General features: G+C 41.2%; 1 protein-coding gene across 13 annotated transcripts in view; it reads right to left on the bottom strand.

The window, feature by feature from the left end:
• The window catches only part of REPS1 (RALBP1 associated Eps domain containing 1), a 61174-nt gene extending 43921 nt beyond the window's left edge, over positions 1 to 17253 (bottom strand). For 5 of the 13 annotated variants that reach the window (XM_038130649.1, XM_038130645.1, XM_038130646.1 and 2 more), the window contains exons 1-2: positions 16917 to 17251; positions 1464 to 1587 (exon numbers count right to left, since the gene is read on the bottom strand). In XM_038130649.1, coding sequence (XP_037986577.1) covers positions 1464 to 1587; positions 16917 to 17069 — 277 coding nt within the window. In that variant the 5' untranslated portion in view covers positions 17070 to 17251. Of the gene's footprint in view, positions 1 to 1463; positions 1588 to 8215; positions 9112 to 16916 lie in introns of those variants that run through there. The other 8 variants (XM_038130640.1, XM_038130642.1, XM_038130643.1 and 5 more) reach the window with 4 other exon arrangements.
• Between the last annotated feature and the right edge of the window lie 561 nt (positions 17254 to 17814).

Genomic DNA, 17814 nt, shown 5'->3' with positions numbered 1-17814 from the left:
AATAGAAAAGCTCCTTCCAGCTAAGGTACCTTGCATTAAAATAAAACCGTGATTATAAAATCCCTGTAAAAAGCCTACATACAGATTTGTCTTTCCCTTCTCCAACAGGCATTTTATGTGGAATTCCACAATTGTTTGATCTAGTTCCAGTTTTATTACTATTAAGAGCTGAAGGTTCTTTTTCCAGCTCTCTGATTTTAGGGCATTCTGCTACAACTTGCTAAGGCTTTAGATTAGGGAACACATCAGGAAAACTAGGGAAATGGCTTATAAACACAAAGTGGCTTATAAACAGAAAGGGACTTGAATACTAGCAAAATGTTGACTAAAACAATGCCCTTTTCCAAAAAGATACAAAAGCCCATGAAACCACTATAAACAGTTTGTATGAGCCTAGAATAAACATAACTGTGAAAGTATACACAGTGATTCATTTCGTTTTTATAGCTTTGTCAAGTACTTCAGTCATATCAGATTGTTTTTAGCAGTCTCCTTAATTGCTGTTTAATCCGTATCCTTTAGACAGAAAAACCTCCTAAGACTTCTTTTATTTACTAGCATATAAAAATCATAACATTATTCTACAGACGTGAAATCTATTAGGAAAGTCACTCTAAGGCAAAACCATGCTCCAAAGATATTTTTAGCTTGTGAGTTGTGAACCATAATGCAAGGGCTATAGTGCCTTAAAACTCATTACTTCATCTCCCTAAGTCTCTTTTCATCTTACAGAACAACAAGGACATGGATCCACTTATCTCATTCAGAAGGCTACAGGAGAGCCTCACATCAAAGCTCTTCCTGCAGCTCTGAACCAGCTTTCTAGAGCAAGCCTTCCTCCCGTTTCACCTATTTCACCACCCACACCACAGGTGACCTTTGAAAAGTAGGGTAACAGGTGATTTGGCTGACAACAGACCTCAAAGATCTTTTACAGATCATGTATTTCAGTAGGAAAAAATCTTTAACTAATCTTCATCTCTGCTCTTAGAACGGAAAAAACTTTCAAACCAAGTGCAAAGAAATGTAATGTTAGAAAAGATAACCTTCCGTTTGTCACAATCAAGGCTTTGGAAACCCAGCAGCTACAAAAGCCTGCAAATGCTGCATTCATCTTCTCCTTCCAGTTTATATTACTTCTCTTAGTACTTCACTCAGAGGACATGGCACACAATTTCTCCCATCAGTAATCTATAGAATTAACTTGCTCCTATGTAGCAAGGTACAAGCTGTTCATTCATCCCATGGTGAGTGCAGTACTTATTCAATGAGTAAGGTATTTCAACTTGTATTTACTGCACGGTAAGAAAACACTCTCTCAGTTTCTCCACATTTTTAAATTAGCAACACAGATAAAGACATATCCCATTAACTTACAAGGTTACTCTGTAAGAATATGTAAGCCAACTACCAATAATTGCACTCAGCAACTCAATCCCCACTCCCCCGATCCTGTGATTTACCTGTATTTAAGCTTTCCACTCTTAGAGGGAGACCAGATTGGGCCACAGCAACAAGTTTCAAAGCAATGTAAAATTGACTTCTTCCAAAATAGCCAAGTCTTGTTGCACCACAGAGCTCCATAATCTGAAATGAAATACAGTTACTTATAAAAAAATATTTTAAACACAACAGCTATGCAGATTTCATACATTTCAGAGTAGCATGCCATGTTTTCAAACATACTGACTGCATCCTGCCCCACAATGATGACCTGCAATTGAAGGGCATTCCAGCTTGTGCCAGATCACTGATAAGATACTAAGCATGACACACTCCAAAACAGACTCTCAGAGCTAAATGATCCAGACTGCCTTTTTATCTACTGAGCAGTCTCATCTAGATTGCAATGTTCCAAATGAGACACAAAGATGCTCTTGGAATACCACAGTGAAACACTTGTTGAAGTCAATGTAGATGGCATCACTGCTTCTCTTTCCTCAACCACAGCTCCAGACAATCTGGTGGACAAGTACTGTTGGTAATCCTAATTACTGTTTTCACCTTCACATGCCTAGAAATGGCTTCTAAACAGACTGGCTCCACAATTCCTCAGGGACCAAACTGCAGCTGACCAGCATGCAGGTCCCTAAATAAATCGTCCTTGACATTCCTGAAGATGACTGTAACATCTTTCTCCAGTCATTGAGAGCAACCCTAATTTCCAAAACAATTCAAAGACAAAGATGGCTTGCAACAACATCAGCTAGCTGAACGTGCTCAGAAGGACCTCATCTAATTCCATGGATTTGATATTTCTCTAGAGACCCATCATCTTTTTGTAATACTACTAGTTTCTCTCTTTCAATCTCATCTCGGGCACAGAAGTCCATGAGACTTTGCCTGTGACCATCAGTGCAGAGAATCTCAGACTAATTTACATCCACAGACATTAATTTCTGTCCTCACCCTTCCCACATGAGCTCAGTCATGTTCCCTTGTTGGCAAACCTGGTCTCTTGTCCCATCTGCTTATTTTCCTAGCTACTGGGATGTACTAGTACTGGACTTAGAGAAAGCTGTCCTGAAAGGTTTCCCAGCTTTCAGAGGACACAGTTCTGAGTGCAGAGGAGCCCTACTTGCAGTCAAGTTCCAGCTGAAGTAGTGAACTTTCACATAGCAATAACTGAGCCACCCAAAGCACAAAGCTGTTTGCCTGTGTGCTTCAGCACCACTTATCAGAAAATACATTTCAGTAGCTCTATCCAATGAATCAGATGAATTTATCAACTACAACTGAGCCAGATGCAGTTCAACAAAAAACTACTTGGTTATCTCTCTCTTTGCCATGCACTAGAATTCTGGAACCTCATGAAAATAAGCTGCTGTAAAACCCATCACAGGAAGGTGTGGGAAGTTGACAAACACTTAGTTCCAAAAAAGTCACAAGAGGATCAACAGGTTTAGGGTTGTACATGCAGCTCAAATCCTGCTGGACAAAAAATACTGCATTAAATCAGTTATCTGTGTCTGCATCACACTTCACACATTGTCCCACAGCTCCTCTGTTATATGTATTTTCCCACTGTAGTATTTCTGCAGCTTGATGTCCGGAGAGAAGCCAGGGGATCACACGCTAATTTCAACAGATTGGTTGGACTACAGAACGTCCCACCAGGAAAGAAGTCACAGTGTAACAGTCAATGACAGATGACAATTCAAATAAAAACAGAGCCATTGACATCTAAACCTTTACTCAACCTAATGCCAAAAAATAATTATCCTGAGTTTAAAAAACTAGCAGAGCTAAAGGAGTAGAGATTCAAGAGACAGCTAGGAATCAAAACCAGTGTGAGAGCAAAAGCAATTCCTTTTTAAAGCACTGTATGCTGTATGCTGGAAGACTGATGGAACATCCACATACTTGGATGTACAATTTGCTTGTATTTGCTACAAGCAAAATAGAAAAACCTTGTGGATTCAGTGGCCTAGCACCAACAGACAGGTTAACCAGACTCTCAAGAGTCTCATGAAAAGAAGCAATGATAGAGGCATTTTGAGCTTATGGAATCATTAGGCAGTAATGGCTTTTTGCAATTTCAAAGTCACGGCTGAACTACAAACTACCTTTTGTTGGAGCTTGTCAGTACTGCCAGATAGAAAAAAAAACTTCAGTTAAAACTGAATTAATAACTAAGCTACTGTGACAGGTAAGTATGAGAACGGAAAAGCAAGCAGGGATTCAAAGTAAATATATATAAATACACCAGATACAAGTATCAAGAAAAGCAAAAAGCTAAGGATACAAAAAAAACCCCAAAACAAAAACCACCCAGTCCTCCCCACCCACCCACCTCCCCCAAAAAGAATGGCCTGCTGCTGCTGAACAAGAGGTGTCAAATCCACTCACAGCTAGCTAAAGGAATCCTCTGTTTCAAATACAGAATATAAACTAATTAGAAACATGACTGAAGGTTGAGTAAAACCATTAGATGCAAGCACCTAGTGGAAACTCCTCTGCTGAGTGACATCATGCTCAAACATACTGGGCAAACAAAACAGCATACCTGGAAATTCCCTGAAGCAGGATTTAAACAAGAAACAGGTAATAAGCTATACTGAATGGGGGAATAATAACAAAAAATTATCAAAGAACTGCTTCTCTGAGATTTAGGGCATTCATCTGCTTAAGAAGAGAGAGGATAAGGAATTTCCCTAAACTCTTCAAGGAATGCAGAGCCATCTTCAAGACAAAATGCTTCACAATTGTTTTAATCTCCTTAGATATGAAGAACCTGAGGTCACACTACTGCAATTTACTGGAGTAAGGCAAACAACTCAGTAAAGCTCCAGAATTGTTGAAAGCCCTCGACAAAAAACACCAAAAAAAACCCCAAACAAACAAAAAACACACAAAACCACACCTCTGTGCAGTAGCTGAGAATTATTAAATTGTATGCTCAGTCATCATACCACAAATATGTAAGTAACAACAGCATCAGAAATACCAGGAGTTGGCAGAAACCAGACATGGCTGGGAAGCAGTATGTTGTCAAAGGGCACTGCTTCAAGCAGATACCTTCTAGAACCCTGACAGGTTACAAATAAGAGGCCCTTGAACTTCAAGAGGTTTATGAACCCTTATAAATTTCAAGTGAAGTGGAACAAATAATTTCTCTATCAAATGCAGTGAAACACACTTCCCAGAACTCATGAAATCTCTCTGGGAGTGTCTTCCAGAATATCACAGTCTCCCTGCCCCCAGGTTCTTCTACAAGGCAAATGAAGCCCATTATCTGTAAATATTATTCATGCAAAAGTAAAACAGTATTTAAACAGGGATGACTTCAATGCTAAAACAATAAATGAAGCAACATGCATGCCACCTACACAGTAAAGATAAAAATATTTCATCTGCTTGGAGAGAGTTACTTAAGTAGCTACTGTTCCACACCAGAGGGTAGCAAGAGGCAAGAAGACCTGAAGACAACTTTAGCAGGCTGGAAGCTAAAACAGACATGCTGTGTGCTGATGGGAGGGGGAGTGAACAAACTTAGAGGAGGACCTTTTCTATCATCTCATCCAAACCAGGACATTGTTGATTAAAAATGAAGTCTTACACCAAGAATATAATTATTAAACACAAAGAAACCCCACACAGAATCACACAGTAGGTGAACTTGCAAAAGGTCCTCTGGAGATCATTTGCTCCACTCCTCCTGCTCAAAGCAGGCTCAGCAGGTTGCTTTGGACTGCGTCCCATTGGGATTTTGAGTATATATATCCAAGTAGGGAAACTCAACAACCTCTCTAGACAACCTCTTCGAGTGATCACCTTTACAGTAACAAAGTTTTCTCTTATGTTTAAATTTAACTAAGACCATGAACAAGTCCATGTAAACCATGCACCAGAAATACAAAACAAGTTCTCACATTCCTTATACAATATATATTTGATACAAACTTGAGTTAAACCATATGAATATATTTGTGCTTCAATATTTACAAAACTATTTTGACTTTTACTGTGCTTATTAACAACCTTCAAACGAAAAACAAGCATTACATTTTAGAAAAAGTTGTTTAAGATATAAAAAGATAAAGAATTAAAAATAACTTGCTTCAATTTTTTTAGTTAATAAAAAAGTAACTGATTATGGACTGATTTTAATTCAGTTTCAAATTTAAAAATGTATCATATCAACAATGTTATTTCTGTATCCCATTCACAGTAGTTCATTGATGAGTTTTCAAACTGAAAACATATGACAGAATGTTTACCAACTTAAAAGTTTATTGGACTACAACCTCAAATTGGTTTCTAGAACACAGTCCTACAACAACCCTGTCCTGAAGTCATGTACTCCACTCACCTCAGCTAAAGAAAAATTAGCCACATCTCTAATGTAATTCAGGGATGTGTGATGTACGTTGAAAAATGTTTCCTCATCATTGCTATTGTAGTGGAAAAAACCCTGACCATCCCTACACACTGAAGAACTATGAAAATCTCTTTCACTTGTTTTTTCCTAGCTTGAATATGTTTCTGTCCTCCCAATTCGTTATCTTCTAATCACATTATTCTGCAACTGCTATTAAATCAATGCCTGCCACTTCATTTATCTCCATCTACCTCACTAATTGCTGACCACAGCCTGGCAGTTTTCCAACTACAGTCTCTCACCTACTGTCAACTGGACAAAGCAATACTGATTAGTCTGCTAATATTAGATAGAATTTTTAACTTCTTTTCAAAGATATCCCTTGACAGGTAGCTTCACAGATTCAACAGCTGTTGCACTGTGCAACAGGAACAAGACAGAGAACTGACAAAGATCCTTCTTTTGATGAGTTATTTTTAACCAAGTCAAGTCTCTGACCCAGTTCTTCACAGGGCTCCACAAAGCTTGGCACAAGGTGGGACACAGACAAAAAAAAAACCACAATTGTAGACAGACAAAAAAAAAGAATGCCACTAAAAGAAACAGACCAAGTATTGCTCTGAATTCTATGTTTCAACACACTGCAAACATTTCAACAGTCTTACACCTATCCAAAGATCATTTGCAAAATGCTAAGGATAATGAATGCTATACTTAATATTCAGTCAGTGAGAAGCAGAAAATGTTCATGTGCTGCTGAACAGCAAGTGTAAAATTACCTCTAATATATACATTTATCTTGTTAGGTACTTAGGCATTGTAGTAAATATAGTTAATCAGTTGATACTAAGAATTCCAAGGCACAGAGTATATTTAGGACATTGCTGTTCTCTGTTGCGTAACAAATAGTAAGGTTTTACGAATTGCTCCATGAAGATACATCTCAGTCAATTCCACAAATCTGGCTTTAGAACACAGGCTTTGAAAGAAATAAAACCAATAGTACTGGAGGACTTCCAAGACAACACATGCTCTCTGGCAGTGAACTATTTAGAGTCTCTTACTGTCTGAGCTTCTCCTAATACTTCTCTGCCCTTGATTTTCACACTGCACAGACCCACAGTGGAAGCAGACTGCTAAAATGCCATCAGGAAGAAAAAGCTACTCATCCGCTTGAACAATTAATTCTCTGTAGATACTCAGAACTAAGATTTCCCATTCTACAGGTCATCTCAGGGTCAAACATACATCTGTTTCAGTTAAATGAAATTTCAGAATTAATCACATCAGAAATAATTAGCTGTTCAAAAAATGACCCAGTACTTTAAGGCTCAGAGGAATTATTCTGCCCCTGTACTTTGGGATCTGTTTTACAAGCATGCCCACTCCCCGAGCACAGGTTATCAGATTTGGAGTCATGCTTTCATTTTGCTATTAGAAAAGTAGTGAAAATCACTGGGAATTTAAAACTCTGATTTATGACAGATAAATTCTTAACAAGTGAATATGCTGAACACCACACACACACAAAAACCTCACAGAATTTTTATTACTGGTGGTACTTTTTGAAATAGTTATATTTAGGTAATTGCTGAACTTGACCCATTCCAAAAGTTGCCTGCAACACCTCTTGTTGTTCCTGGTAGCACGTAAGTTCCCAATGCATTAGCCTCATTTATTAAAGACACTTCCTAATGCAGTAGGTAGCTTTCTTGACTTTTCCATTTGCAATCAAAATTTGTGGTCTTACTAACAGCTTCTGCAAAAGCTGTTAAGTTCTACACATGAATCTGACCTGCAGAGTCTCTCATGCAGGGCTCTGTGGCTCTCCAGAGGTCAGCAATTCCCTTCTGATTTGGAAGTACACAGCAACCACCACCCATCAATCCACAAAGATAAGGTAGATGCACCCTACATGCAACTACAAGACCCTGACTTAGAGGAGCCATTTTTCCAAGTATCTAGAGTAATAGACTATCCTAGTTGACTGCAACTCAAAGAAAATGTTGTAATACACCCTCAAAAATAGGGGAGAATAAAGAATTCTACACCCTTCTGACATGCTTCAGTAGCACAAAGGGAAATACAGATAGCCAGATGAACACTCACTTAGAAAGCAACTACCGTCCTCTCAAGTAAAAAGTCACACCTGGAAGACTTCAAGCCAGAGTTGCTCTTTGCTTGTATTAAGACTTTCTCTAATGCTTTTTCTTTGGCACAGTAGGTGCTCAAGAGAAAGACACTTTACAAGCAGAAATGGTAATAAAGTAGCCAGAAGAACTGGAAATTAAAAAAAAATCTAAAACAGCTAAAGACAGCCTGGGGAACTACAGGAACATTTCTCATTTTTGATGCATAAAGAGAGGCTCTTTTAAAGTGAGATATTCCACATACCTGTGTTCTCTTACTATGTAATTCCACATTACTGCTTAACCTAAATAGCTCCTCCCTCTGCTCTCAGCTGCAGTTCCCCATTCCTGAGCAATAACTGCTGCTTATCTGTCTGATCACACAATGTCATTACTCCACTCAGTAAGCCAACAGAAAGTTACTGTGTTAGTTATTTTCTCTGTTATTAAACTGAATCTGTCTACTGTACAATCAACGAACACCTCAGCAGAGCTTCAGAAGTTATTTATTTACTCACAGGTTTTATTTACAATTGAAAAAGTACAAGTTTTTATGAACAAACTGCAATGAATCTTATAGCATATATCTCTCACTGGTCAACATCAGATAGCTGGAACTTGGTTTTTAGGTTTGCAGTTTATGTTTCTGACAGGCAAAGCCTGAAGCAGAAATGGCAAACAAGCCCCAGCTGGCACACACAGAATTACATTCTTCGTTTGTAATCTTTTGAGGCACTTGGTCTTATTCTTGCAATAATTGAAAGTCCGGCTGAATACTTATGAAGACTAACCAAGTTTGCCCTAACTTTAAGCAGGCAAACTTTTGATTGCTTCTTCTTATGGTTGAAGTTTATGTGAGTAAATAACTTCTGAAGCTCTACCAATCTTCAAAACTTAATTTATCTTCCTTAGCATAAACAAATGAATGGAATTACTTGCATATAATTATCAAGAAAGCATCTAGCTTCAGCAGGCACTGGAGAGATACTTCACATATATTCTAATTGTGGATACTTCTATCATGCAGCATTAAGTTGAATATTTTTCCCGTAATACTAAAAGCTGAAGAAAGAAGCATTTATACAGATATTTTCATTCTTTTCAGACCTCCTCTATAATTGAAGCACTCCAGTGATTGATATTCTTTGCTAATAATTATTTTCTTGCTTTTTCAGTTTTAACGTTTTCCCCACACATCACCTTCCATGATTATGCCAGAACAATACTAACAGAGAAAAACCCCAAATGAGCACAGATTTCTGGTTCTTTTGCTGATGTAAAATGAAGATAAAGGCATTCACTGGTCCCAGATTTACTGGCCATGCTGTGGCCTGGACAAATAGGACTGTCCCGGTCTGTTCCTGTTATTCCTGAGCACATCCACGTAAGTTTACCTGAAGCTACTGTGTCCATTACTTCACAATCCTTTCCCACACCAGTCTTATTTTCTCTGAGTATCCATGTGAGCATTGTTAATTAGTTACTTAGCTTTGCATTGCTCTATTTCTCCCACTGAGGCCTAGAAGCCTTAACGATGTGCCTATCAAAGTTTAAACAAACCTTGGTTAAAGTTCTAAAAACTGCACAATTACAGAGCTGCACTTGAGACTCCACTGTTAACATTAGGTAGTAACATTTTTTTAAGATGCTTCAAGTCAGAAAAACCAAGTCATTCACACTACTGTAACATTAACAACATACTTTTCTACAAAATTCCCAACTACTAGTCTACAACAGGAGTATGTCAGCACCTAATGCTAAATTTTACACAGTTCAGTCCTGGTCATCCTTTTCTGGGATTGCTGAAGTTGAAAGATATGCTCAAAACTGAGCCTACTCATTACTCTGTTACCATACTTAAGAAGCATTTTAGACATCACAAGTCAATCATTCCAGAAATTCAGGTCAGACGGTCATCTTTCCCAAGTCGTTTAACCTCTCAAAACACAGTTCCTATACATAGTCAGACATACCTAAGTTATGCTGTATTTTTTGTATAACAAGTGTAGGGATAATTTAACTCTTCAGACACCAACCCCAAGTGGAAAAACAAGCAAGTCATGAACATGATCACCGACTTGGTACAATAATTTAGAAAGAATGACATTGCTGGCTTAAGAATATCCTTATGGTCAACCGAAATGCTAAAGGAAAGAGAATAAGAGGGAAATACACTCTTACATTAATCATTATTGGAACTCCAGTGAGAAATCTGATAGTCAACATATTTTTTCCCACACTCACTTCTGACTTCAAACTTAAAAGAAGAGCAGAAAGGACTAACCTAAAACAGCAAATATTTATGACCAAACAAGTAGGAAAGTTGTCTGCAAGGACTAACATTTTGAGAGCTAGTAAATACAATTGAAAAGTCACAGAGACTGCCAGCAAAGTCCTATAATTTCACAGTATCTGCAGTAACATTTACTGAAGATTAGACTAAGTTGAAGGCATGTTTGCCATTCTTCACAGTCAGTCGAGTACTTAAAACTTCTAACACAAAAGAACTGCTTTTACCAGTAAAAGATCAAATTTACAATCCATAATTTCATACAGCCAACTTGATTCTAAGACAGCTACATTTGCCAAAGGCCCTGATATTTCTGATTCTAGAATTCTATCCAGTTATGTCAGAAAGGATATTAATCACCCCTGCTGTCATCTGACAGCATGTTTAAAAAGAAAAGAATAAACTGTTCTCAAACTAAGCTGAGCTGTGATACTTGAAATTATCTGAGTGCTGTGTTGGCATACAGAATTATGAACAAATTATTTACTACGTACCTGACTGTACAGTATGAATGTCAATTTCAAAGGCTCAAAACCAATTACACCAAGAATTCCGCTAAAAACAAATATAAGTCTAATAGACTTAATCTAAAGTCCTAAAGTTTTGCCATAATTTCCTACCTTTTGTTTCAAAACACAATGCCTGCTCTCTTCCTAAATGCTGCTGAGATATGAGACCACTCCAACTAATTAACTGTAAAAATAAATTAATTTTCAGCCCGCTACAGTCTCTGTGAAAGTAACACCAGTAATGTTTAAATAAATATTTTAACCAGAATTCTGTAAAAACTCAAAGCATAATTCACAGAATAAATAGCAGATTAAAAGCCATCCCTGACACTAACAGAAAGTACACTCTTATGCATATCATCAATACAGGGAATCAAAGCTAACCTACTGCTCAGCTGAAAGAAGAATACTCTATTACAGTGACATCTCAAGGGAAAAAATAGGTGATTCACAAATGAGATAGTTTTAACTGCAGATCCAGGCACAACAGGTTTTTAACAACTCTTGTTTACTAAATGAGGACTGAGACACAACATAATATATGTGTGCAAACATATTTTATATGAAAATATACAAACATGTAAAATTATATGTAAGTTAGGTAACATTATAGTCATAAGTCTACAGACTCATCCATTTTACAGTGCTCAGCTAAAAACATACTACAGATTAGTAAGAAAATTGCTATAGTTAGAAGTATCTACACTGGAATAATACCTTGATAATGACCTGTTGTGAATATTGCCTCAGAAGAAGTCTAAACTAATTTTATATCTTTTCTAAGTGACATTTTAGTATAAGATTTAAGATAACGAAAAGAACCTCAAGCAAACAAAATGTATGAGTTGGATTAAATAAAGTGATTTTTTTTTCATTTTGGCTTGTTACAGACTAGTTATAGGTCAGTATAAGATAAGAAAGCTTTTTACACAGCATACATTTTTAAAGATCTAGAAGTGCTACTATTTAAAATATACTCCAAATTCCTATGACTCAAAGGAAGGCATGAAATTCACCACGTATAAGGAATTCTGATTTATTACCCCATCAGTTCTGAAAGAATAATAAATTCAGCAAATTAACCAGAATGAGTTTGAGTCTTCTGCATGTCTCTACCAAACAGGCAATCCTAAGCATGCCCTGGCTCAGCTTCCATTCAAAGTTGGCATTTAGTAGACTCAACTGATTTGACAAACAGGTAGCCTTTCTGTAGGAATTCACTGAAACAGTAGCTGCAACAACACAATAATAGCGAACAAGCTGTTATTTTCTTAGATCCCTTTCTCTCTACAGCCATTTTCCAACAAAGAAGCCAATATTTTAAATCAAGAACCTGCAATTTCATGTTGTCATGTTCTGCCTATGGATTGTAATTCCATTTATAATTGTGCTGCCTGTCAGCAAATGAGCTCTGGCATTGAGAAAACCACCACTGCATCTTCTGTTCCCTCTGCCTGCCAAAAACTGCCACCCCAAGAACAACAGAAGGCAGCACATGCCTGCATCCCAGAGTATGGACTTCTCAATGAAGCAGCTGCATCATGGGTACACACTTTCTTACAACTTCTGATGTGAGGGCAGCAAACTCAGAGAGTTGAGGTAGACAACCAGAGTGTAATTTTTCCGTCAATGAAACAAGAAGCAGCAAAACTAATCTGTCCATAAATACTCCTTAAAAAAGGAACAAAAAGCTTGAAAGTGGCTTACAAGAGCAAAAAATAGCTTTACACTAGATTTTTACTGGACTAATAGAAGCTTACTGTAATTGAAGTAACTGGGCATAACTGTGTGATTCATCTGTCAAAGACTTTCTAACACTAAATTAGAAGTTAGGTAACATTGCTGTACAATGCCAGCACTGAAGATGACAGCTCATTCATTTTAGAAGATATATGCCAATACTCACACATTTGTAGTTACATAGTAATGTTATATTTTAAAGCAAGATGCTCTGACTCATTAATTTCAGATGAGTATCATCTGCACCACTGAATTGCTTCTTGTCTAGTGAAGTTTCTGTGATTCATAATCAAGAGTACAAATTCAGAAAACATTCTGTGATTAACTCACCTAAGTAAGAATTCTACAAATCAAATGGAACAGCTACTATATTCATTCCACACACAAATAATGAGTTTCACAATACATTTTTTAGCTAACTGTAGCTTTTACAAACAATTTCCCCACCACTGCAGAGACACAAAAAACTGACTTTATTAGCATACATAAATGAGCATTTTAGGTCAGATACGAAATGTGCCTTTGAAGCCAATTTCCCTGAGCATGCTCCTCCTGCAGCCACTCCAGAACAAGCAACCACGTTTCTTTTGTATCAAGGCACATAACGAATCCCAGCCAACAACCAGTGCACAGGACCAGGCTGGAACTCTAGCAAAGGGAAGCTCCTGATGTGCACAAATATGGTGGATGACAGCTCCTTGGGATCACTCGTGTTGTGTCATGCTGTTTGCACACACAAACACCAATGCACGTGCAACTGAGACACAAGATGAGCCAAGTGAAAACTACACTTGACAAAACCTGACTTTTGGCTGAACAAGCTCCCTGGACCAGCTCGCTGTCTGTTCAAAGTAAAGCCAGAGCCAGCTCCATCTTCCAGTGGTTTAAGCTAACAAACCCCATGCCAGGTCACAACTAAAATATCCAATTGCTCTAGAACAAAGGAAGTTCTCTACTTCCCCTGTGTCAAAGAATTTTCCTGCCTCCTTTCTTGTGCTAGTACTGACATTCATTCAACCCCACTGTCACCTCATACAGAGTTATAACCAACAAAAAGCTGTGATTAATCTTCTGCCCACAACAGCATTGGACAAGCACGAGTGTCTTTGCAAGAAGGAACACAAGGGCTGAGGGAAGACAGGAGCACCTTCTTCAGTGCCAACTCACCATTAGATTTTTGTCAGCTGCAATGTGAAACCACACCCTGAGAGTGATCTGAAGACTCGTAACTGTTGTGAAGTAGCTGGACTTCTTACCCCAACACACGTACTATTACTCACTCTTTTATGCAAGTCTTCTACTTTAATGTTCATTTCAGGGATGTGCATAAAAAAGAAGAAATGTGGGTTAATAGAGACTAGTGTTCTGACACATGCATCTTTGGTGTCGTATTTTATTCTGATAATAAAGCTGTCCTTTTGTAGATGTGTACAAAATAGACATCTAGCTTTTCTTTCCCAAGATGCTGTAGCTGGGTATACAACACCCATAACTGTTTCAGTCTTCTATATGTTCATTTATCCACACTAAACAGGCAGCTGACAGTGTCCCTCAGAGGGAGAAATGAAATTGATTATGAACAATGAGACACACATTTGCTCCTGTGAGACAGATCTTCCACAAGGACGCAACTCTGCAAAAAAGGCTGCACATATATCCAGCCTTTAGACAACAGATCTGCAAGTAAAACAAGTTACGAGTCTAAAAATGCAACTGTCAGACATTTTCATTTCCAATGGAATCAGTTCTGAGCTATTCAAAAGGTACCTACCAACCTGTAGTATTGAAAAGGAAAAACTGCAAAGTAGTTCCTCAGGACCACTTGGTCCCCTTGAGCTTGAAGAGCGACCATTTTACGCTACGCTTTGCACACCTACAAAACTACTTAGCGTTCATGTGACCAGTACTACACTTGCATTCCAGGATTATGTAAGGATTGGGTAACTGAATCAAGTTCATTTCCCCACAAGCATCAGGTGCTTCAAATGAACAGGTAAAAACACAGCACCCATATGGTCAAAAGAAAATTCCACCTCCTTCACAGGGTTTCTTTATTTCTTAAGCTATTTCATCCTGAGGTTTAAGTTACATAGTCTCAGCTTTCAAAGCATCAAATGAAACTTCCCTTTGAAGAGCCCCAATACAATATATCCATGCCTGTGTTAACATGGTGTAGAGCCATACCTTAAGAAGAATGCAAAATAACTAGACAACTAAATTATTTTCAAACTACAAGGTACTTTATAGGAGACCAACTGTGACTGCACAAGATACTCATAATGGGTCAAACTGCTGAGGGCATTTCAACTTTCTTTGTACTATTTACAGTCTCATTCCTCAGGCAATCTAATATCTTGTTTGCCATTTTAACTGCAAGGTTCTCCTTGAGATCACTAGAGTGATAAGCCAGGTCTGCTTCTTGAGTTAATTTATTTAGGACCCATGGAATGACGCCCGAGTAGTCTCTCTTCTTCAGATGCAGTCTACTTTGCAGGAGAATATCTGACCTCCTCTGCAAAAGATAAGGATATAATCTGTGGACACTTGATTTCAGAATTCCAGGTCGTTCCAAGTTCTTGCACTAAATTCATGCATAAAATAAAGTCTCTAGTACTAGCTTACATACACTGATTCAGACAAGTTTTATGTAAAAGCAATTTCTAAATACAACAAAGATGTAAACATTCACTTTGCCCGGGATGATTTTGCTGAAACTGGCTGGCCACACACAAAAAGCAGCCATGGGTGGCCCTTGAGAAACCTTACTCATAATACTGAGCATGAAGACTCTCCAGTCTAGCAAGTCATCAAATAAGAGATTACTGGTTTTACCAGGAAAAAACATTTCTTATTCAGCCCTCTTCCACTTCATGGTGTCTTAAACTCATTTCAGCTAACCAAGCTGGGAGGCCCAAAACACACCAACAGCAACCCTAGTCAGTAAGTGTTCTCCTGGCACTGAATTTCAGTATCCTGCAATTTGTGTTTCTAGCAACAGTAAGTTTAATACTTTGTTAAAAGGGCTGCTTATCTCACTAGGCTGAGGATGAAACCGCATAAAAGGCGGCGTGGCTTTCTAAATACAGCTTTACCCACAGCAGCTTAAAAGACTATGTAAACTTTAAAGCATTGAACAATGACAGAGGGAACTGCAAGAGCAGCAAATTATTACAAATAGCTGCTCATAAGAATGGTTCACTGGGAATACGTTCCTCAAATAATCACATACACACACCAAAGCAGACTTGCCCTTTCCTATGCAGGTAGCTCTGCAATACTGCTTCACGTCTTAGACATAACCTGGCCAAGGAAGTGCTAAAACTGTGCACATACATACTGCAAGTATGGGCCCATGTCAGTCTTAACACCACATTTTTTGTTATTAGAAACATTTGGCTGACTACAGGTAAGTTAATACCTGCCAGAAAGGGTTGTCCAAAAAAGACTGCATGGCTTAGGTGAAGTGGACTAGTGTCAGTAGCTCCCAACGACACAAAACCAGATTTCCTTCTATGCTGTTCCTCATCAGCAGATCATGGGGACAATCTCACTCACCCTCAGTTTTACACTCTACAGTTCTCACACTGTGGATGGCCTCTGTCAGCATGGAAGATTTTCCTACAGTTGCTGAACGCTGCCAGCAGAGACATCACCAGCCCCTTCCCAGCCCTGCAGCAGATACATAAGGGGAGGGGTGGCTGGCACAGGGTGCACAACTCGCTGTGGCCCCTGCCCTTCCCTGGCAGCCGGAGGGGCTCAGGTGGCCTGTGAGACAACAGCTCCGTCCTACTGTGTCCAGTCCTGGGCTCCTCGGTGCAAGAATGACAAGGAGCTAACAGAGAGAGTCCAGGGAAGAGACACAAAGGTGATCAGGGTCTGGAGCTCTCTTATCAGGACAGACTGACGGAGCTGGGCCTGTTTAGTCTAGAGAAGACTGAGAAAAGATCTCATTAACGCACATAAATATCTCAAAGGGGATGGTACCGGGCCCTTTCCAGTGGTGCCCAGCGACAGGATGAGGAGCAATGGCCATAAACTAAATCACAGTAAGTTTCACCTCCACACGAGGCAGAGCCTCCTTACACCGGGGCCAGCAGAGCGCTGAACAGGCTGCCCAGGGGGGTCGCGGAGTCTCTCTCTGGAGACACTCAGACCCCACCTGGCCGCGTTCCTGTGTCACCTGCTCTAGGTGACCCTGCCTCGGCACGGGGTTGGACGAGATGATCTCCACAGGTCCTTCCAACCCCAAAGATTCTGTAATGCCCGAGTCCCCGCCGGCGGGACGACCCCCGCCCAAGGACTGCGGGGCGGGCAGGGGGCGCGGGCCGGGCGGAGGGGAAAGGCAGGGCCGGGCCGGGGCCATCTCGGCACGACGGGGCGGTGCCCAGGCCCGCCGACCCCCGGCGGCCCCGCGGCGGCGGCCGTACCTGCATGACCACGTCGTTGGGCAGCTGCGCGGCGCGGAAGAGCTCCAGGACGCGCCCGTTGGACGCCACCTTCTTGGTACTCTCGGTGTCGCAGTAGGAGAAGAGGTCGCAGTAGTAGCGCTGCTCCGCCTCGCTCAGCGTCATCCCCTCCATCTTTTAGCGCCGCGGATCATCCGCATCCGGCGGCGGGGCCGGGGGCAGGCGGCGGTGCGGCGGCGGCGGTGTGTGTTGGGGAGGGGGGGGGCACACACGGGACACACGCGCCGCCGGCGGCCGCGCGCGGGCGGCTGCTCGCACCTTCCCCCCGCCGCCCGCCCACGCGGCCGCGCGCCTGCGCGCCTCCCCCGCGCCTGCGCGCGCCGCCGCCCGGAAAGGGAGGCGTGGGGAGCGCCCAGCGCCGCGGGCAACCCGCCCCCTCCGCGCCGGCGGCGGCGGCGGCGGCGGCGGCGGAAGCGCCGGGCCCAGGGGCGGGGCTAGCGGCGAGAAGGCCCAGCGGCGCTCCCCGCTGCACCCGCCCCGCCCCGCGGTGCTGGCGCCATCTGCGGCGCCCTAGGGGCCGGGGGGGGGGGGGGGGCGGCGGCGGCGGCGGTGGTCCGCGCTCTCCGGGCCGCGGCCGTGCGCCGCAGCGCCCCCTGTGGGTGTGGCGGCAGGGGGAGGCCCCGCGGGCCCGAGGTCGGCGGGGCGCGGACGCTCGGAGCCCGGTGAGGGGGCGTGTCGCTCTCTGGCTCGGCCGGGACTGCGCAGCCCCTCCCGGGGAAGCTGCCCAGTAATCTGGGGATGCTCAGATGCGCGACCGTCCCGGCTTAGTGTGAGAGAGTGAGGCAGTGCCGAGCGGCTTCCCGAGCCTGCCTTCACAGAATCACAGAAACAATTAGTTTGGAAAAGACTCGAGATCATC

The sequence above is a fragment of the Motacilla alba genome, chromosome 3 (assembly GCF_015832195.1).
Source record: "Motacilla alba alba isolate MOTALB_02 chromosome 3, Motacilla_alba_V1.0_pri, whole genome shotgun sequence".
Lineage (NCBI taxonomy): Eukaryota > Metazoa > Chordata > Aves > Passeriformes > Motacillidae > Motacilla > Motacilla alba.
Note: the sequence above shows the minus strand (reverse complement) of the source record. Positions and strands in the feature narration are given on the sequence as shown.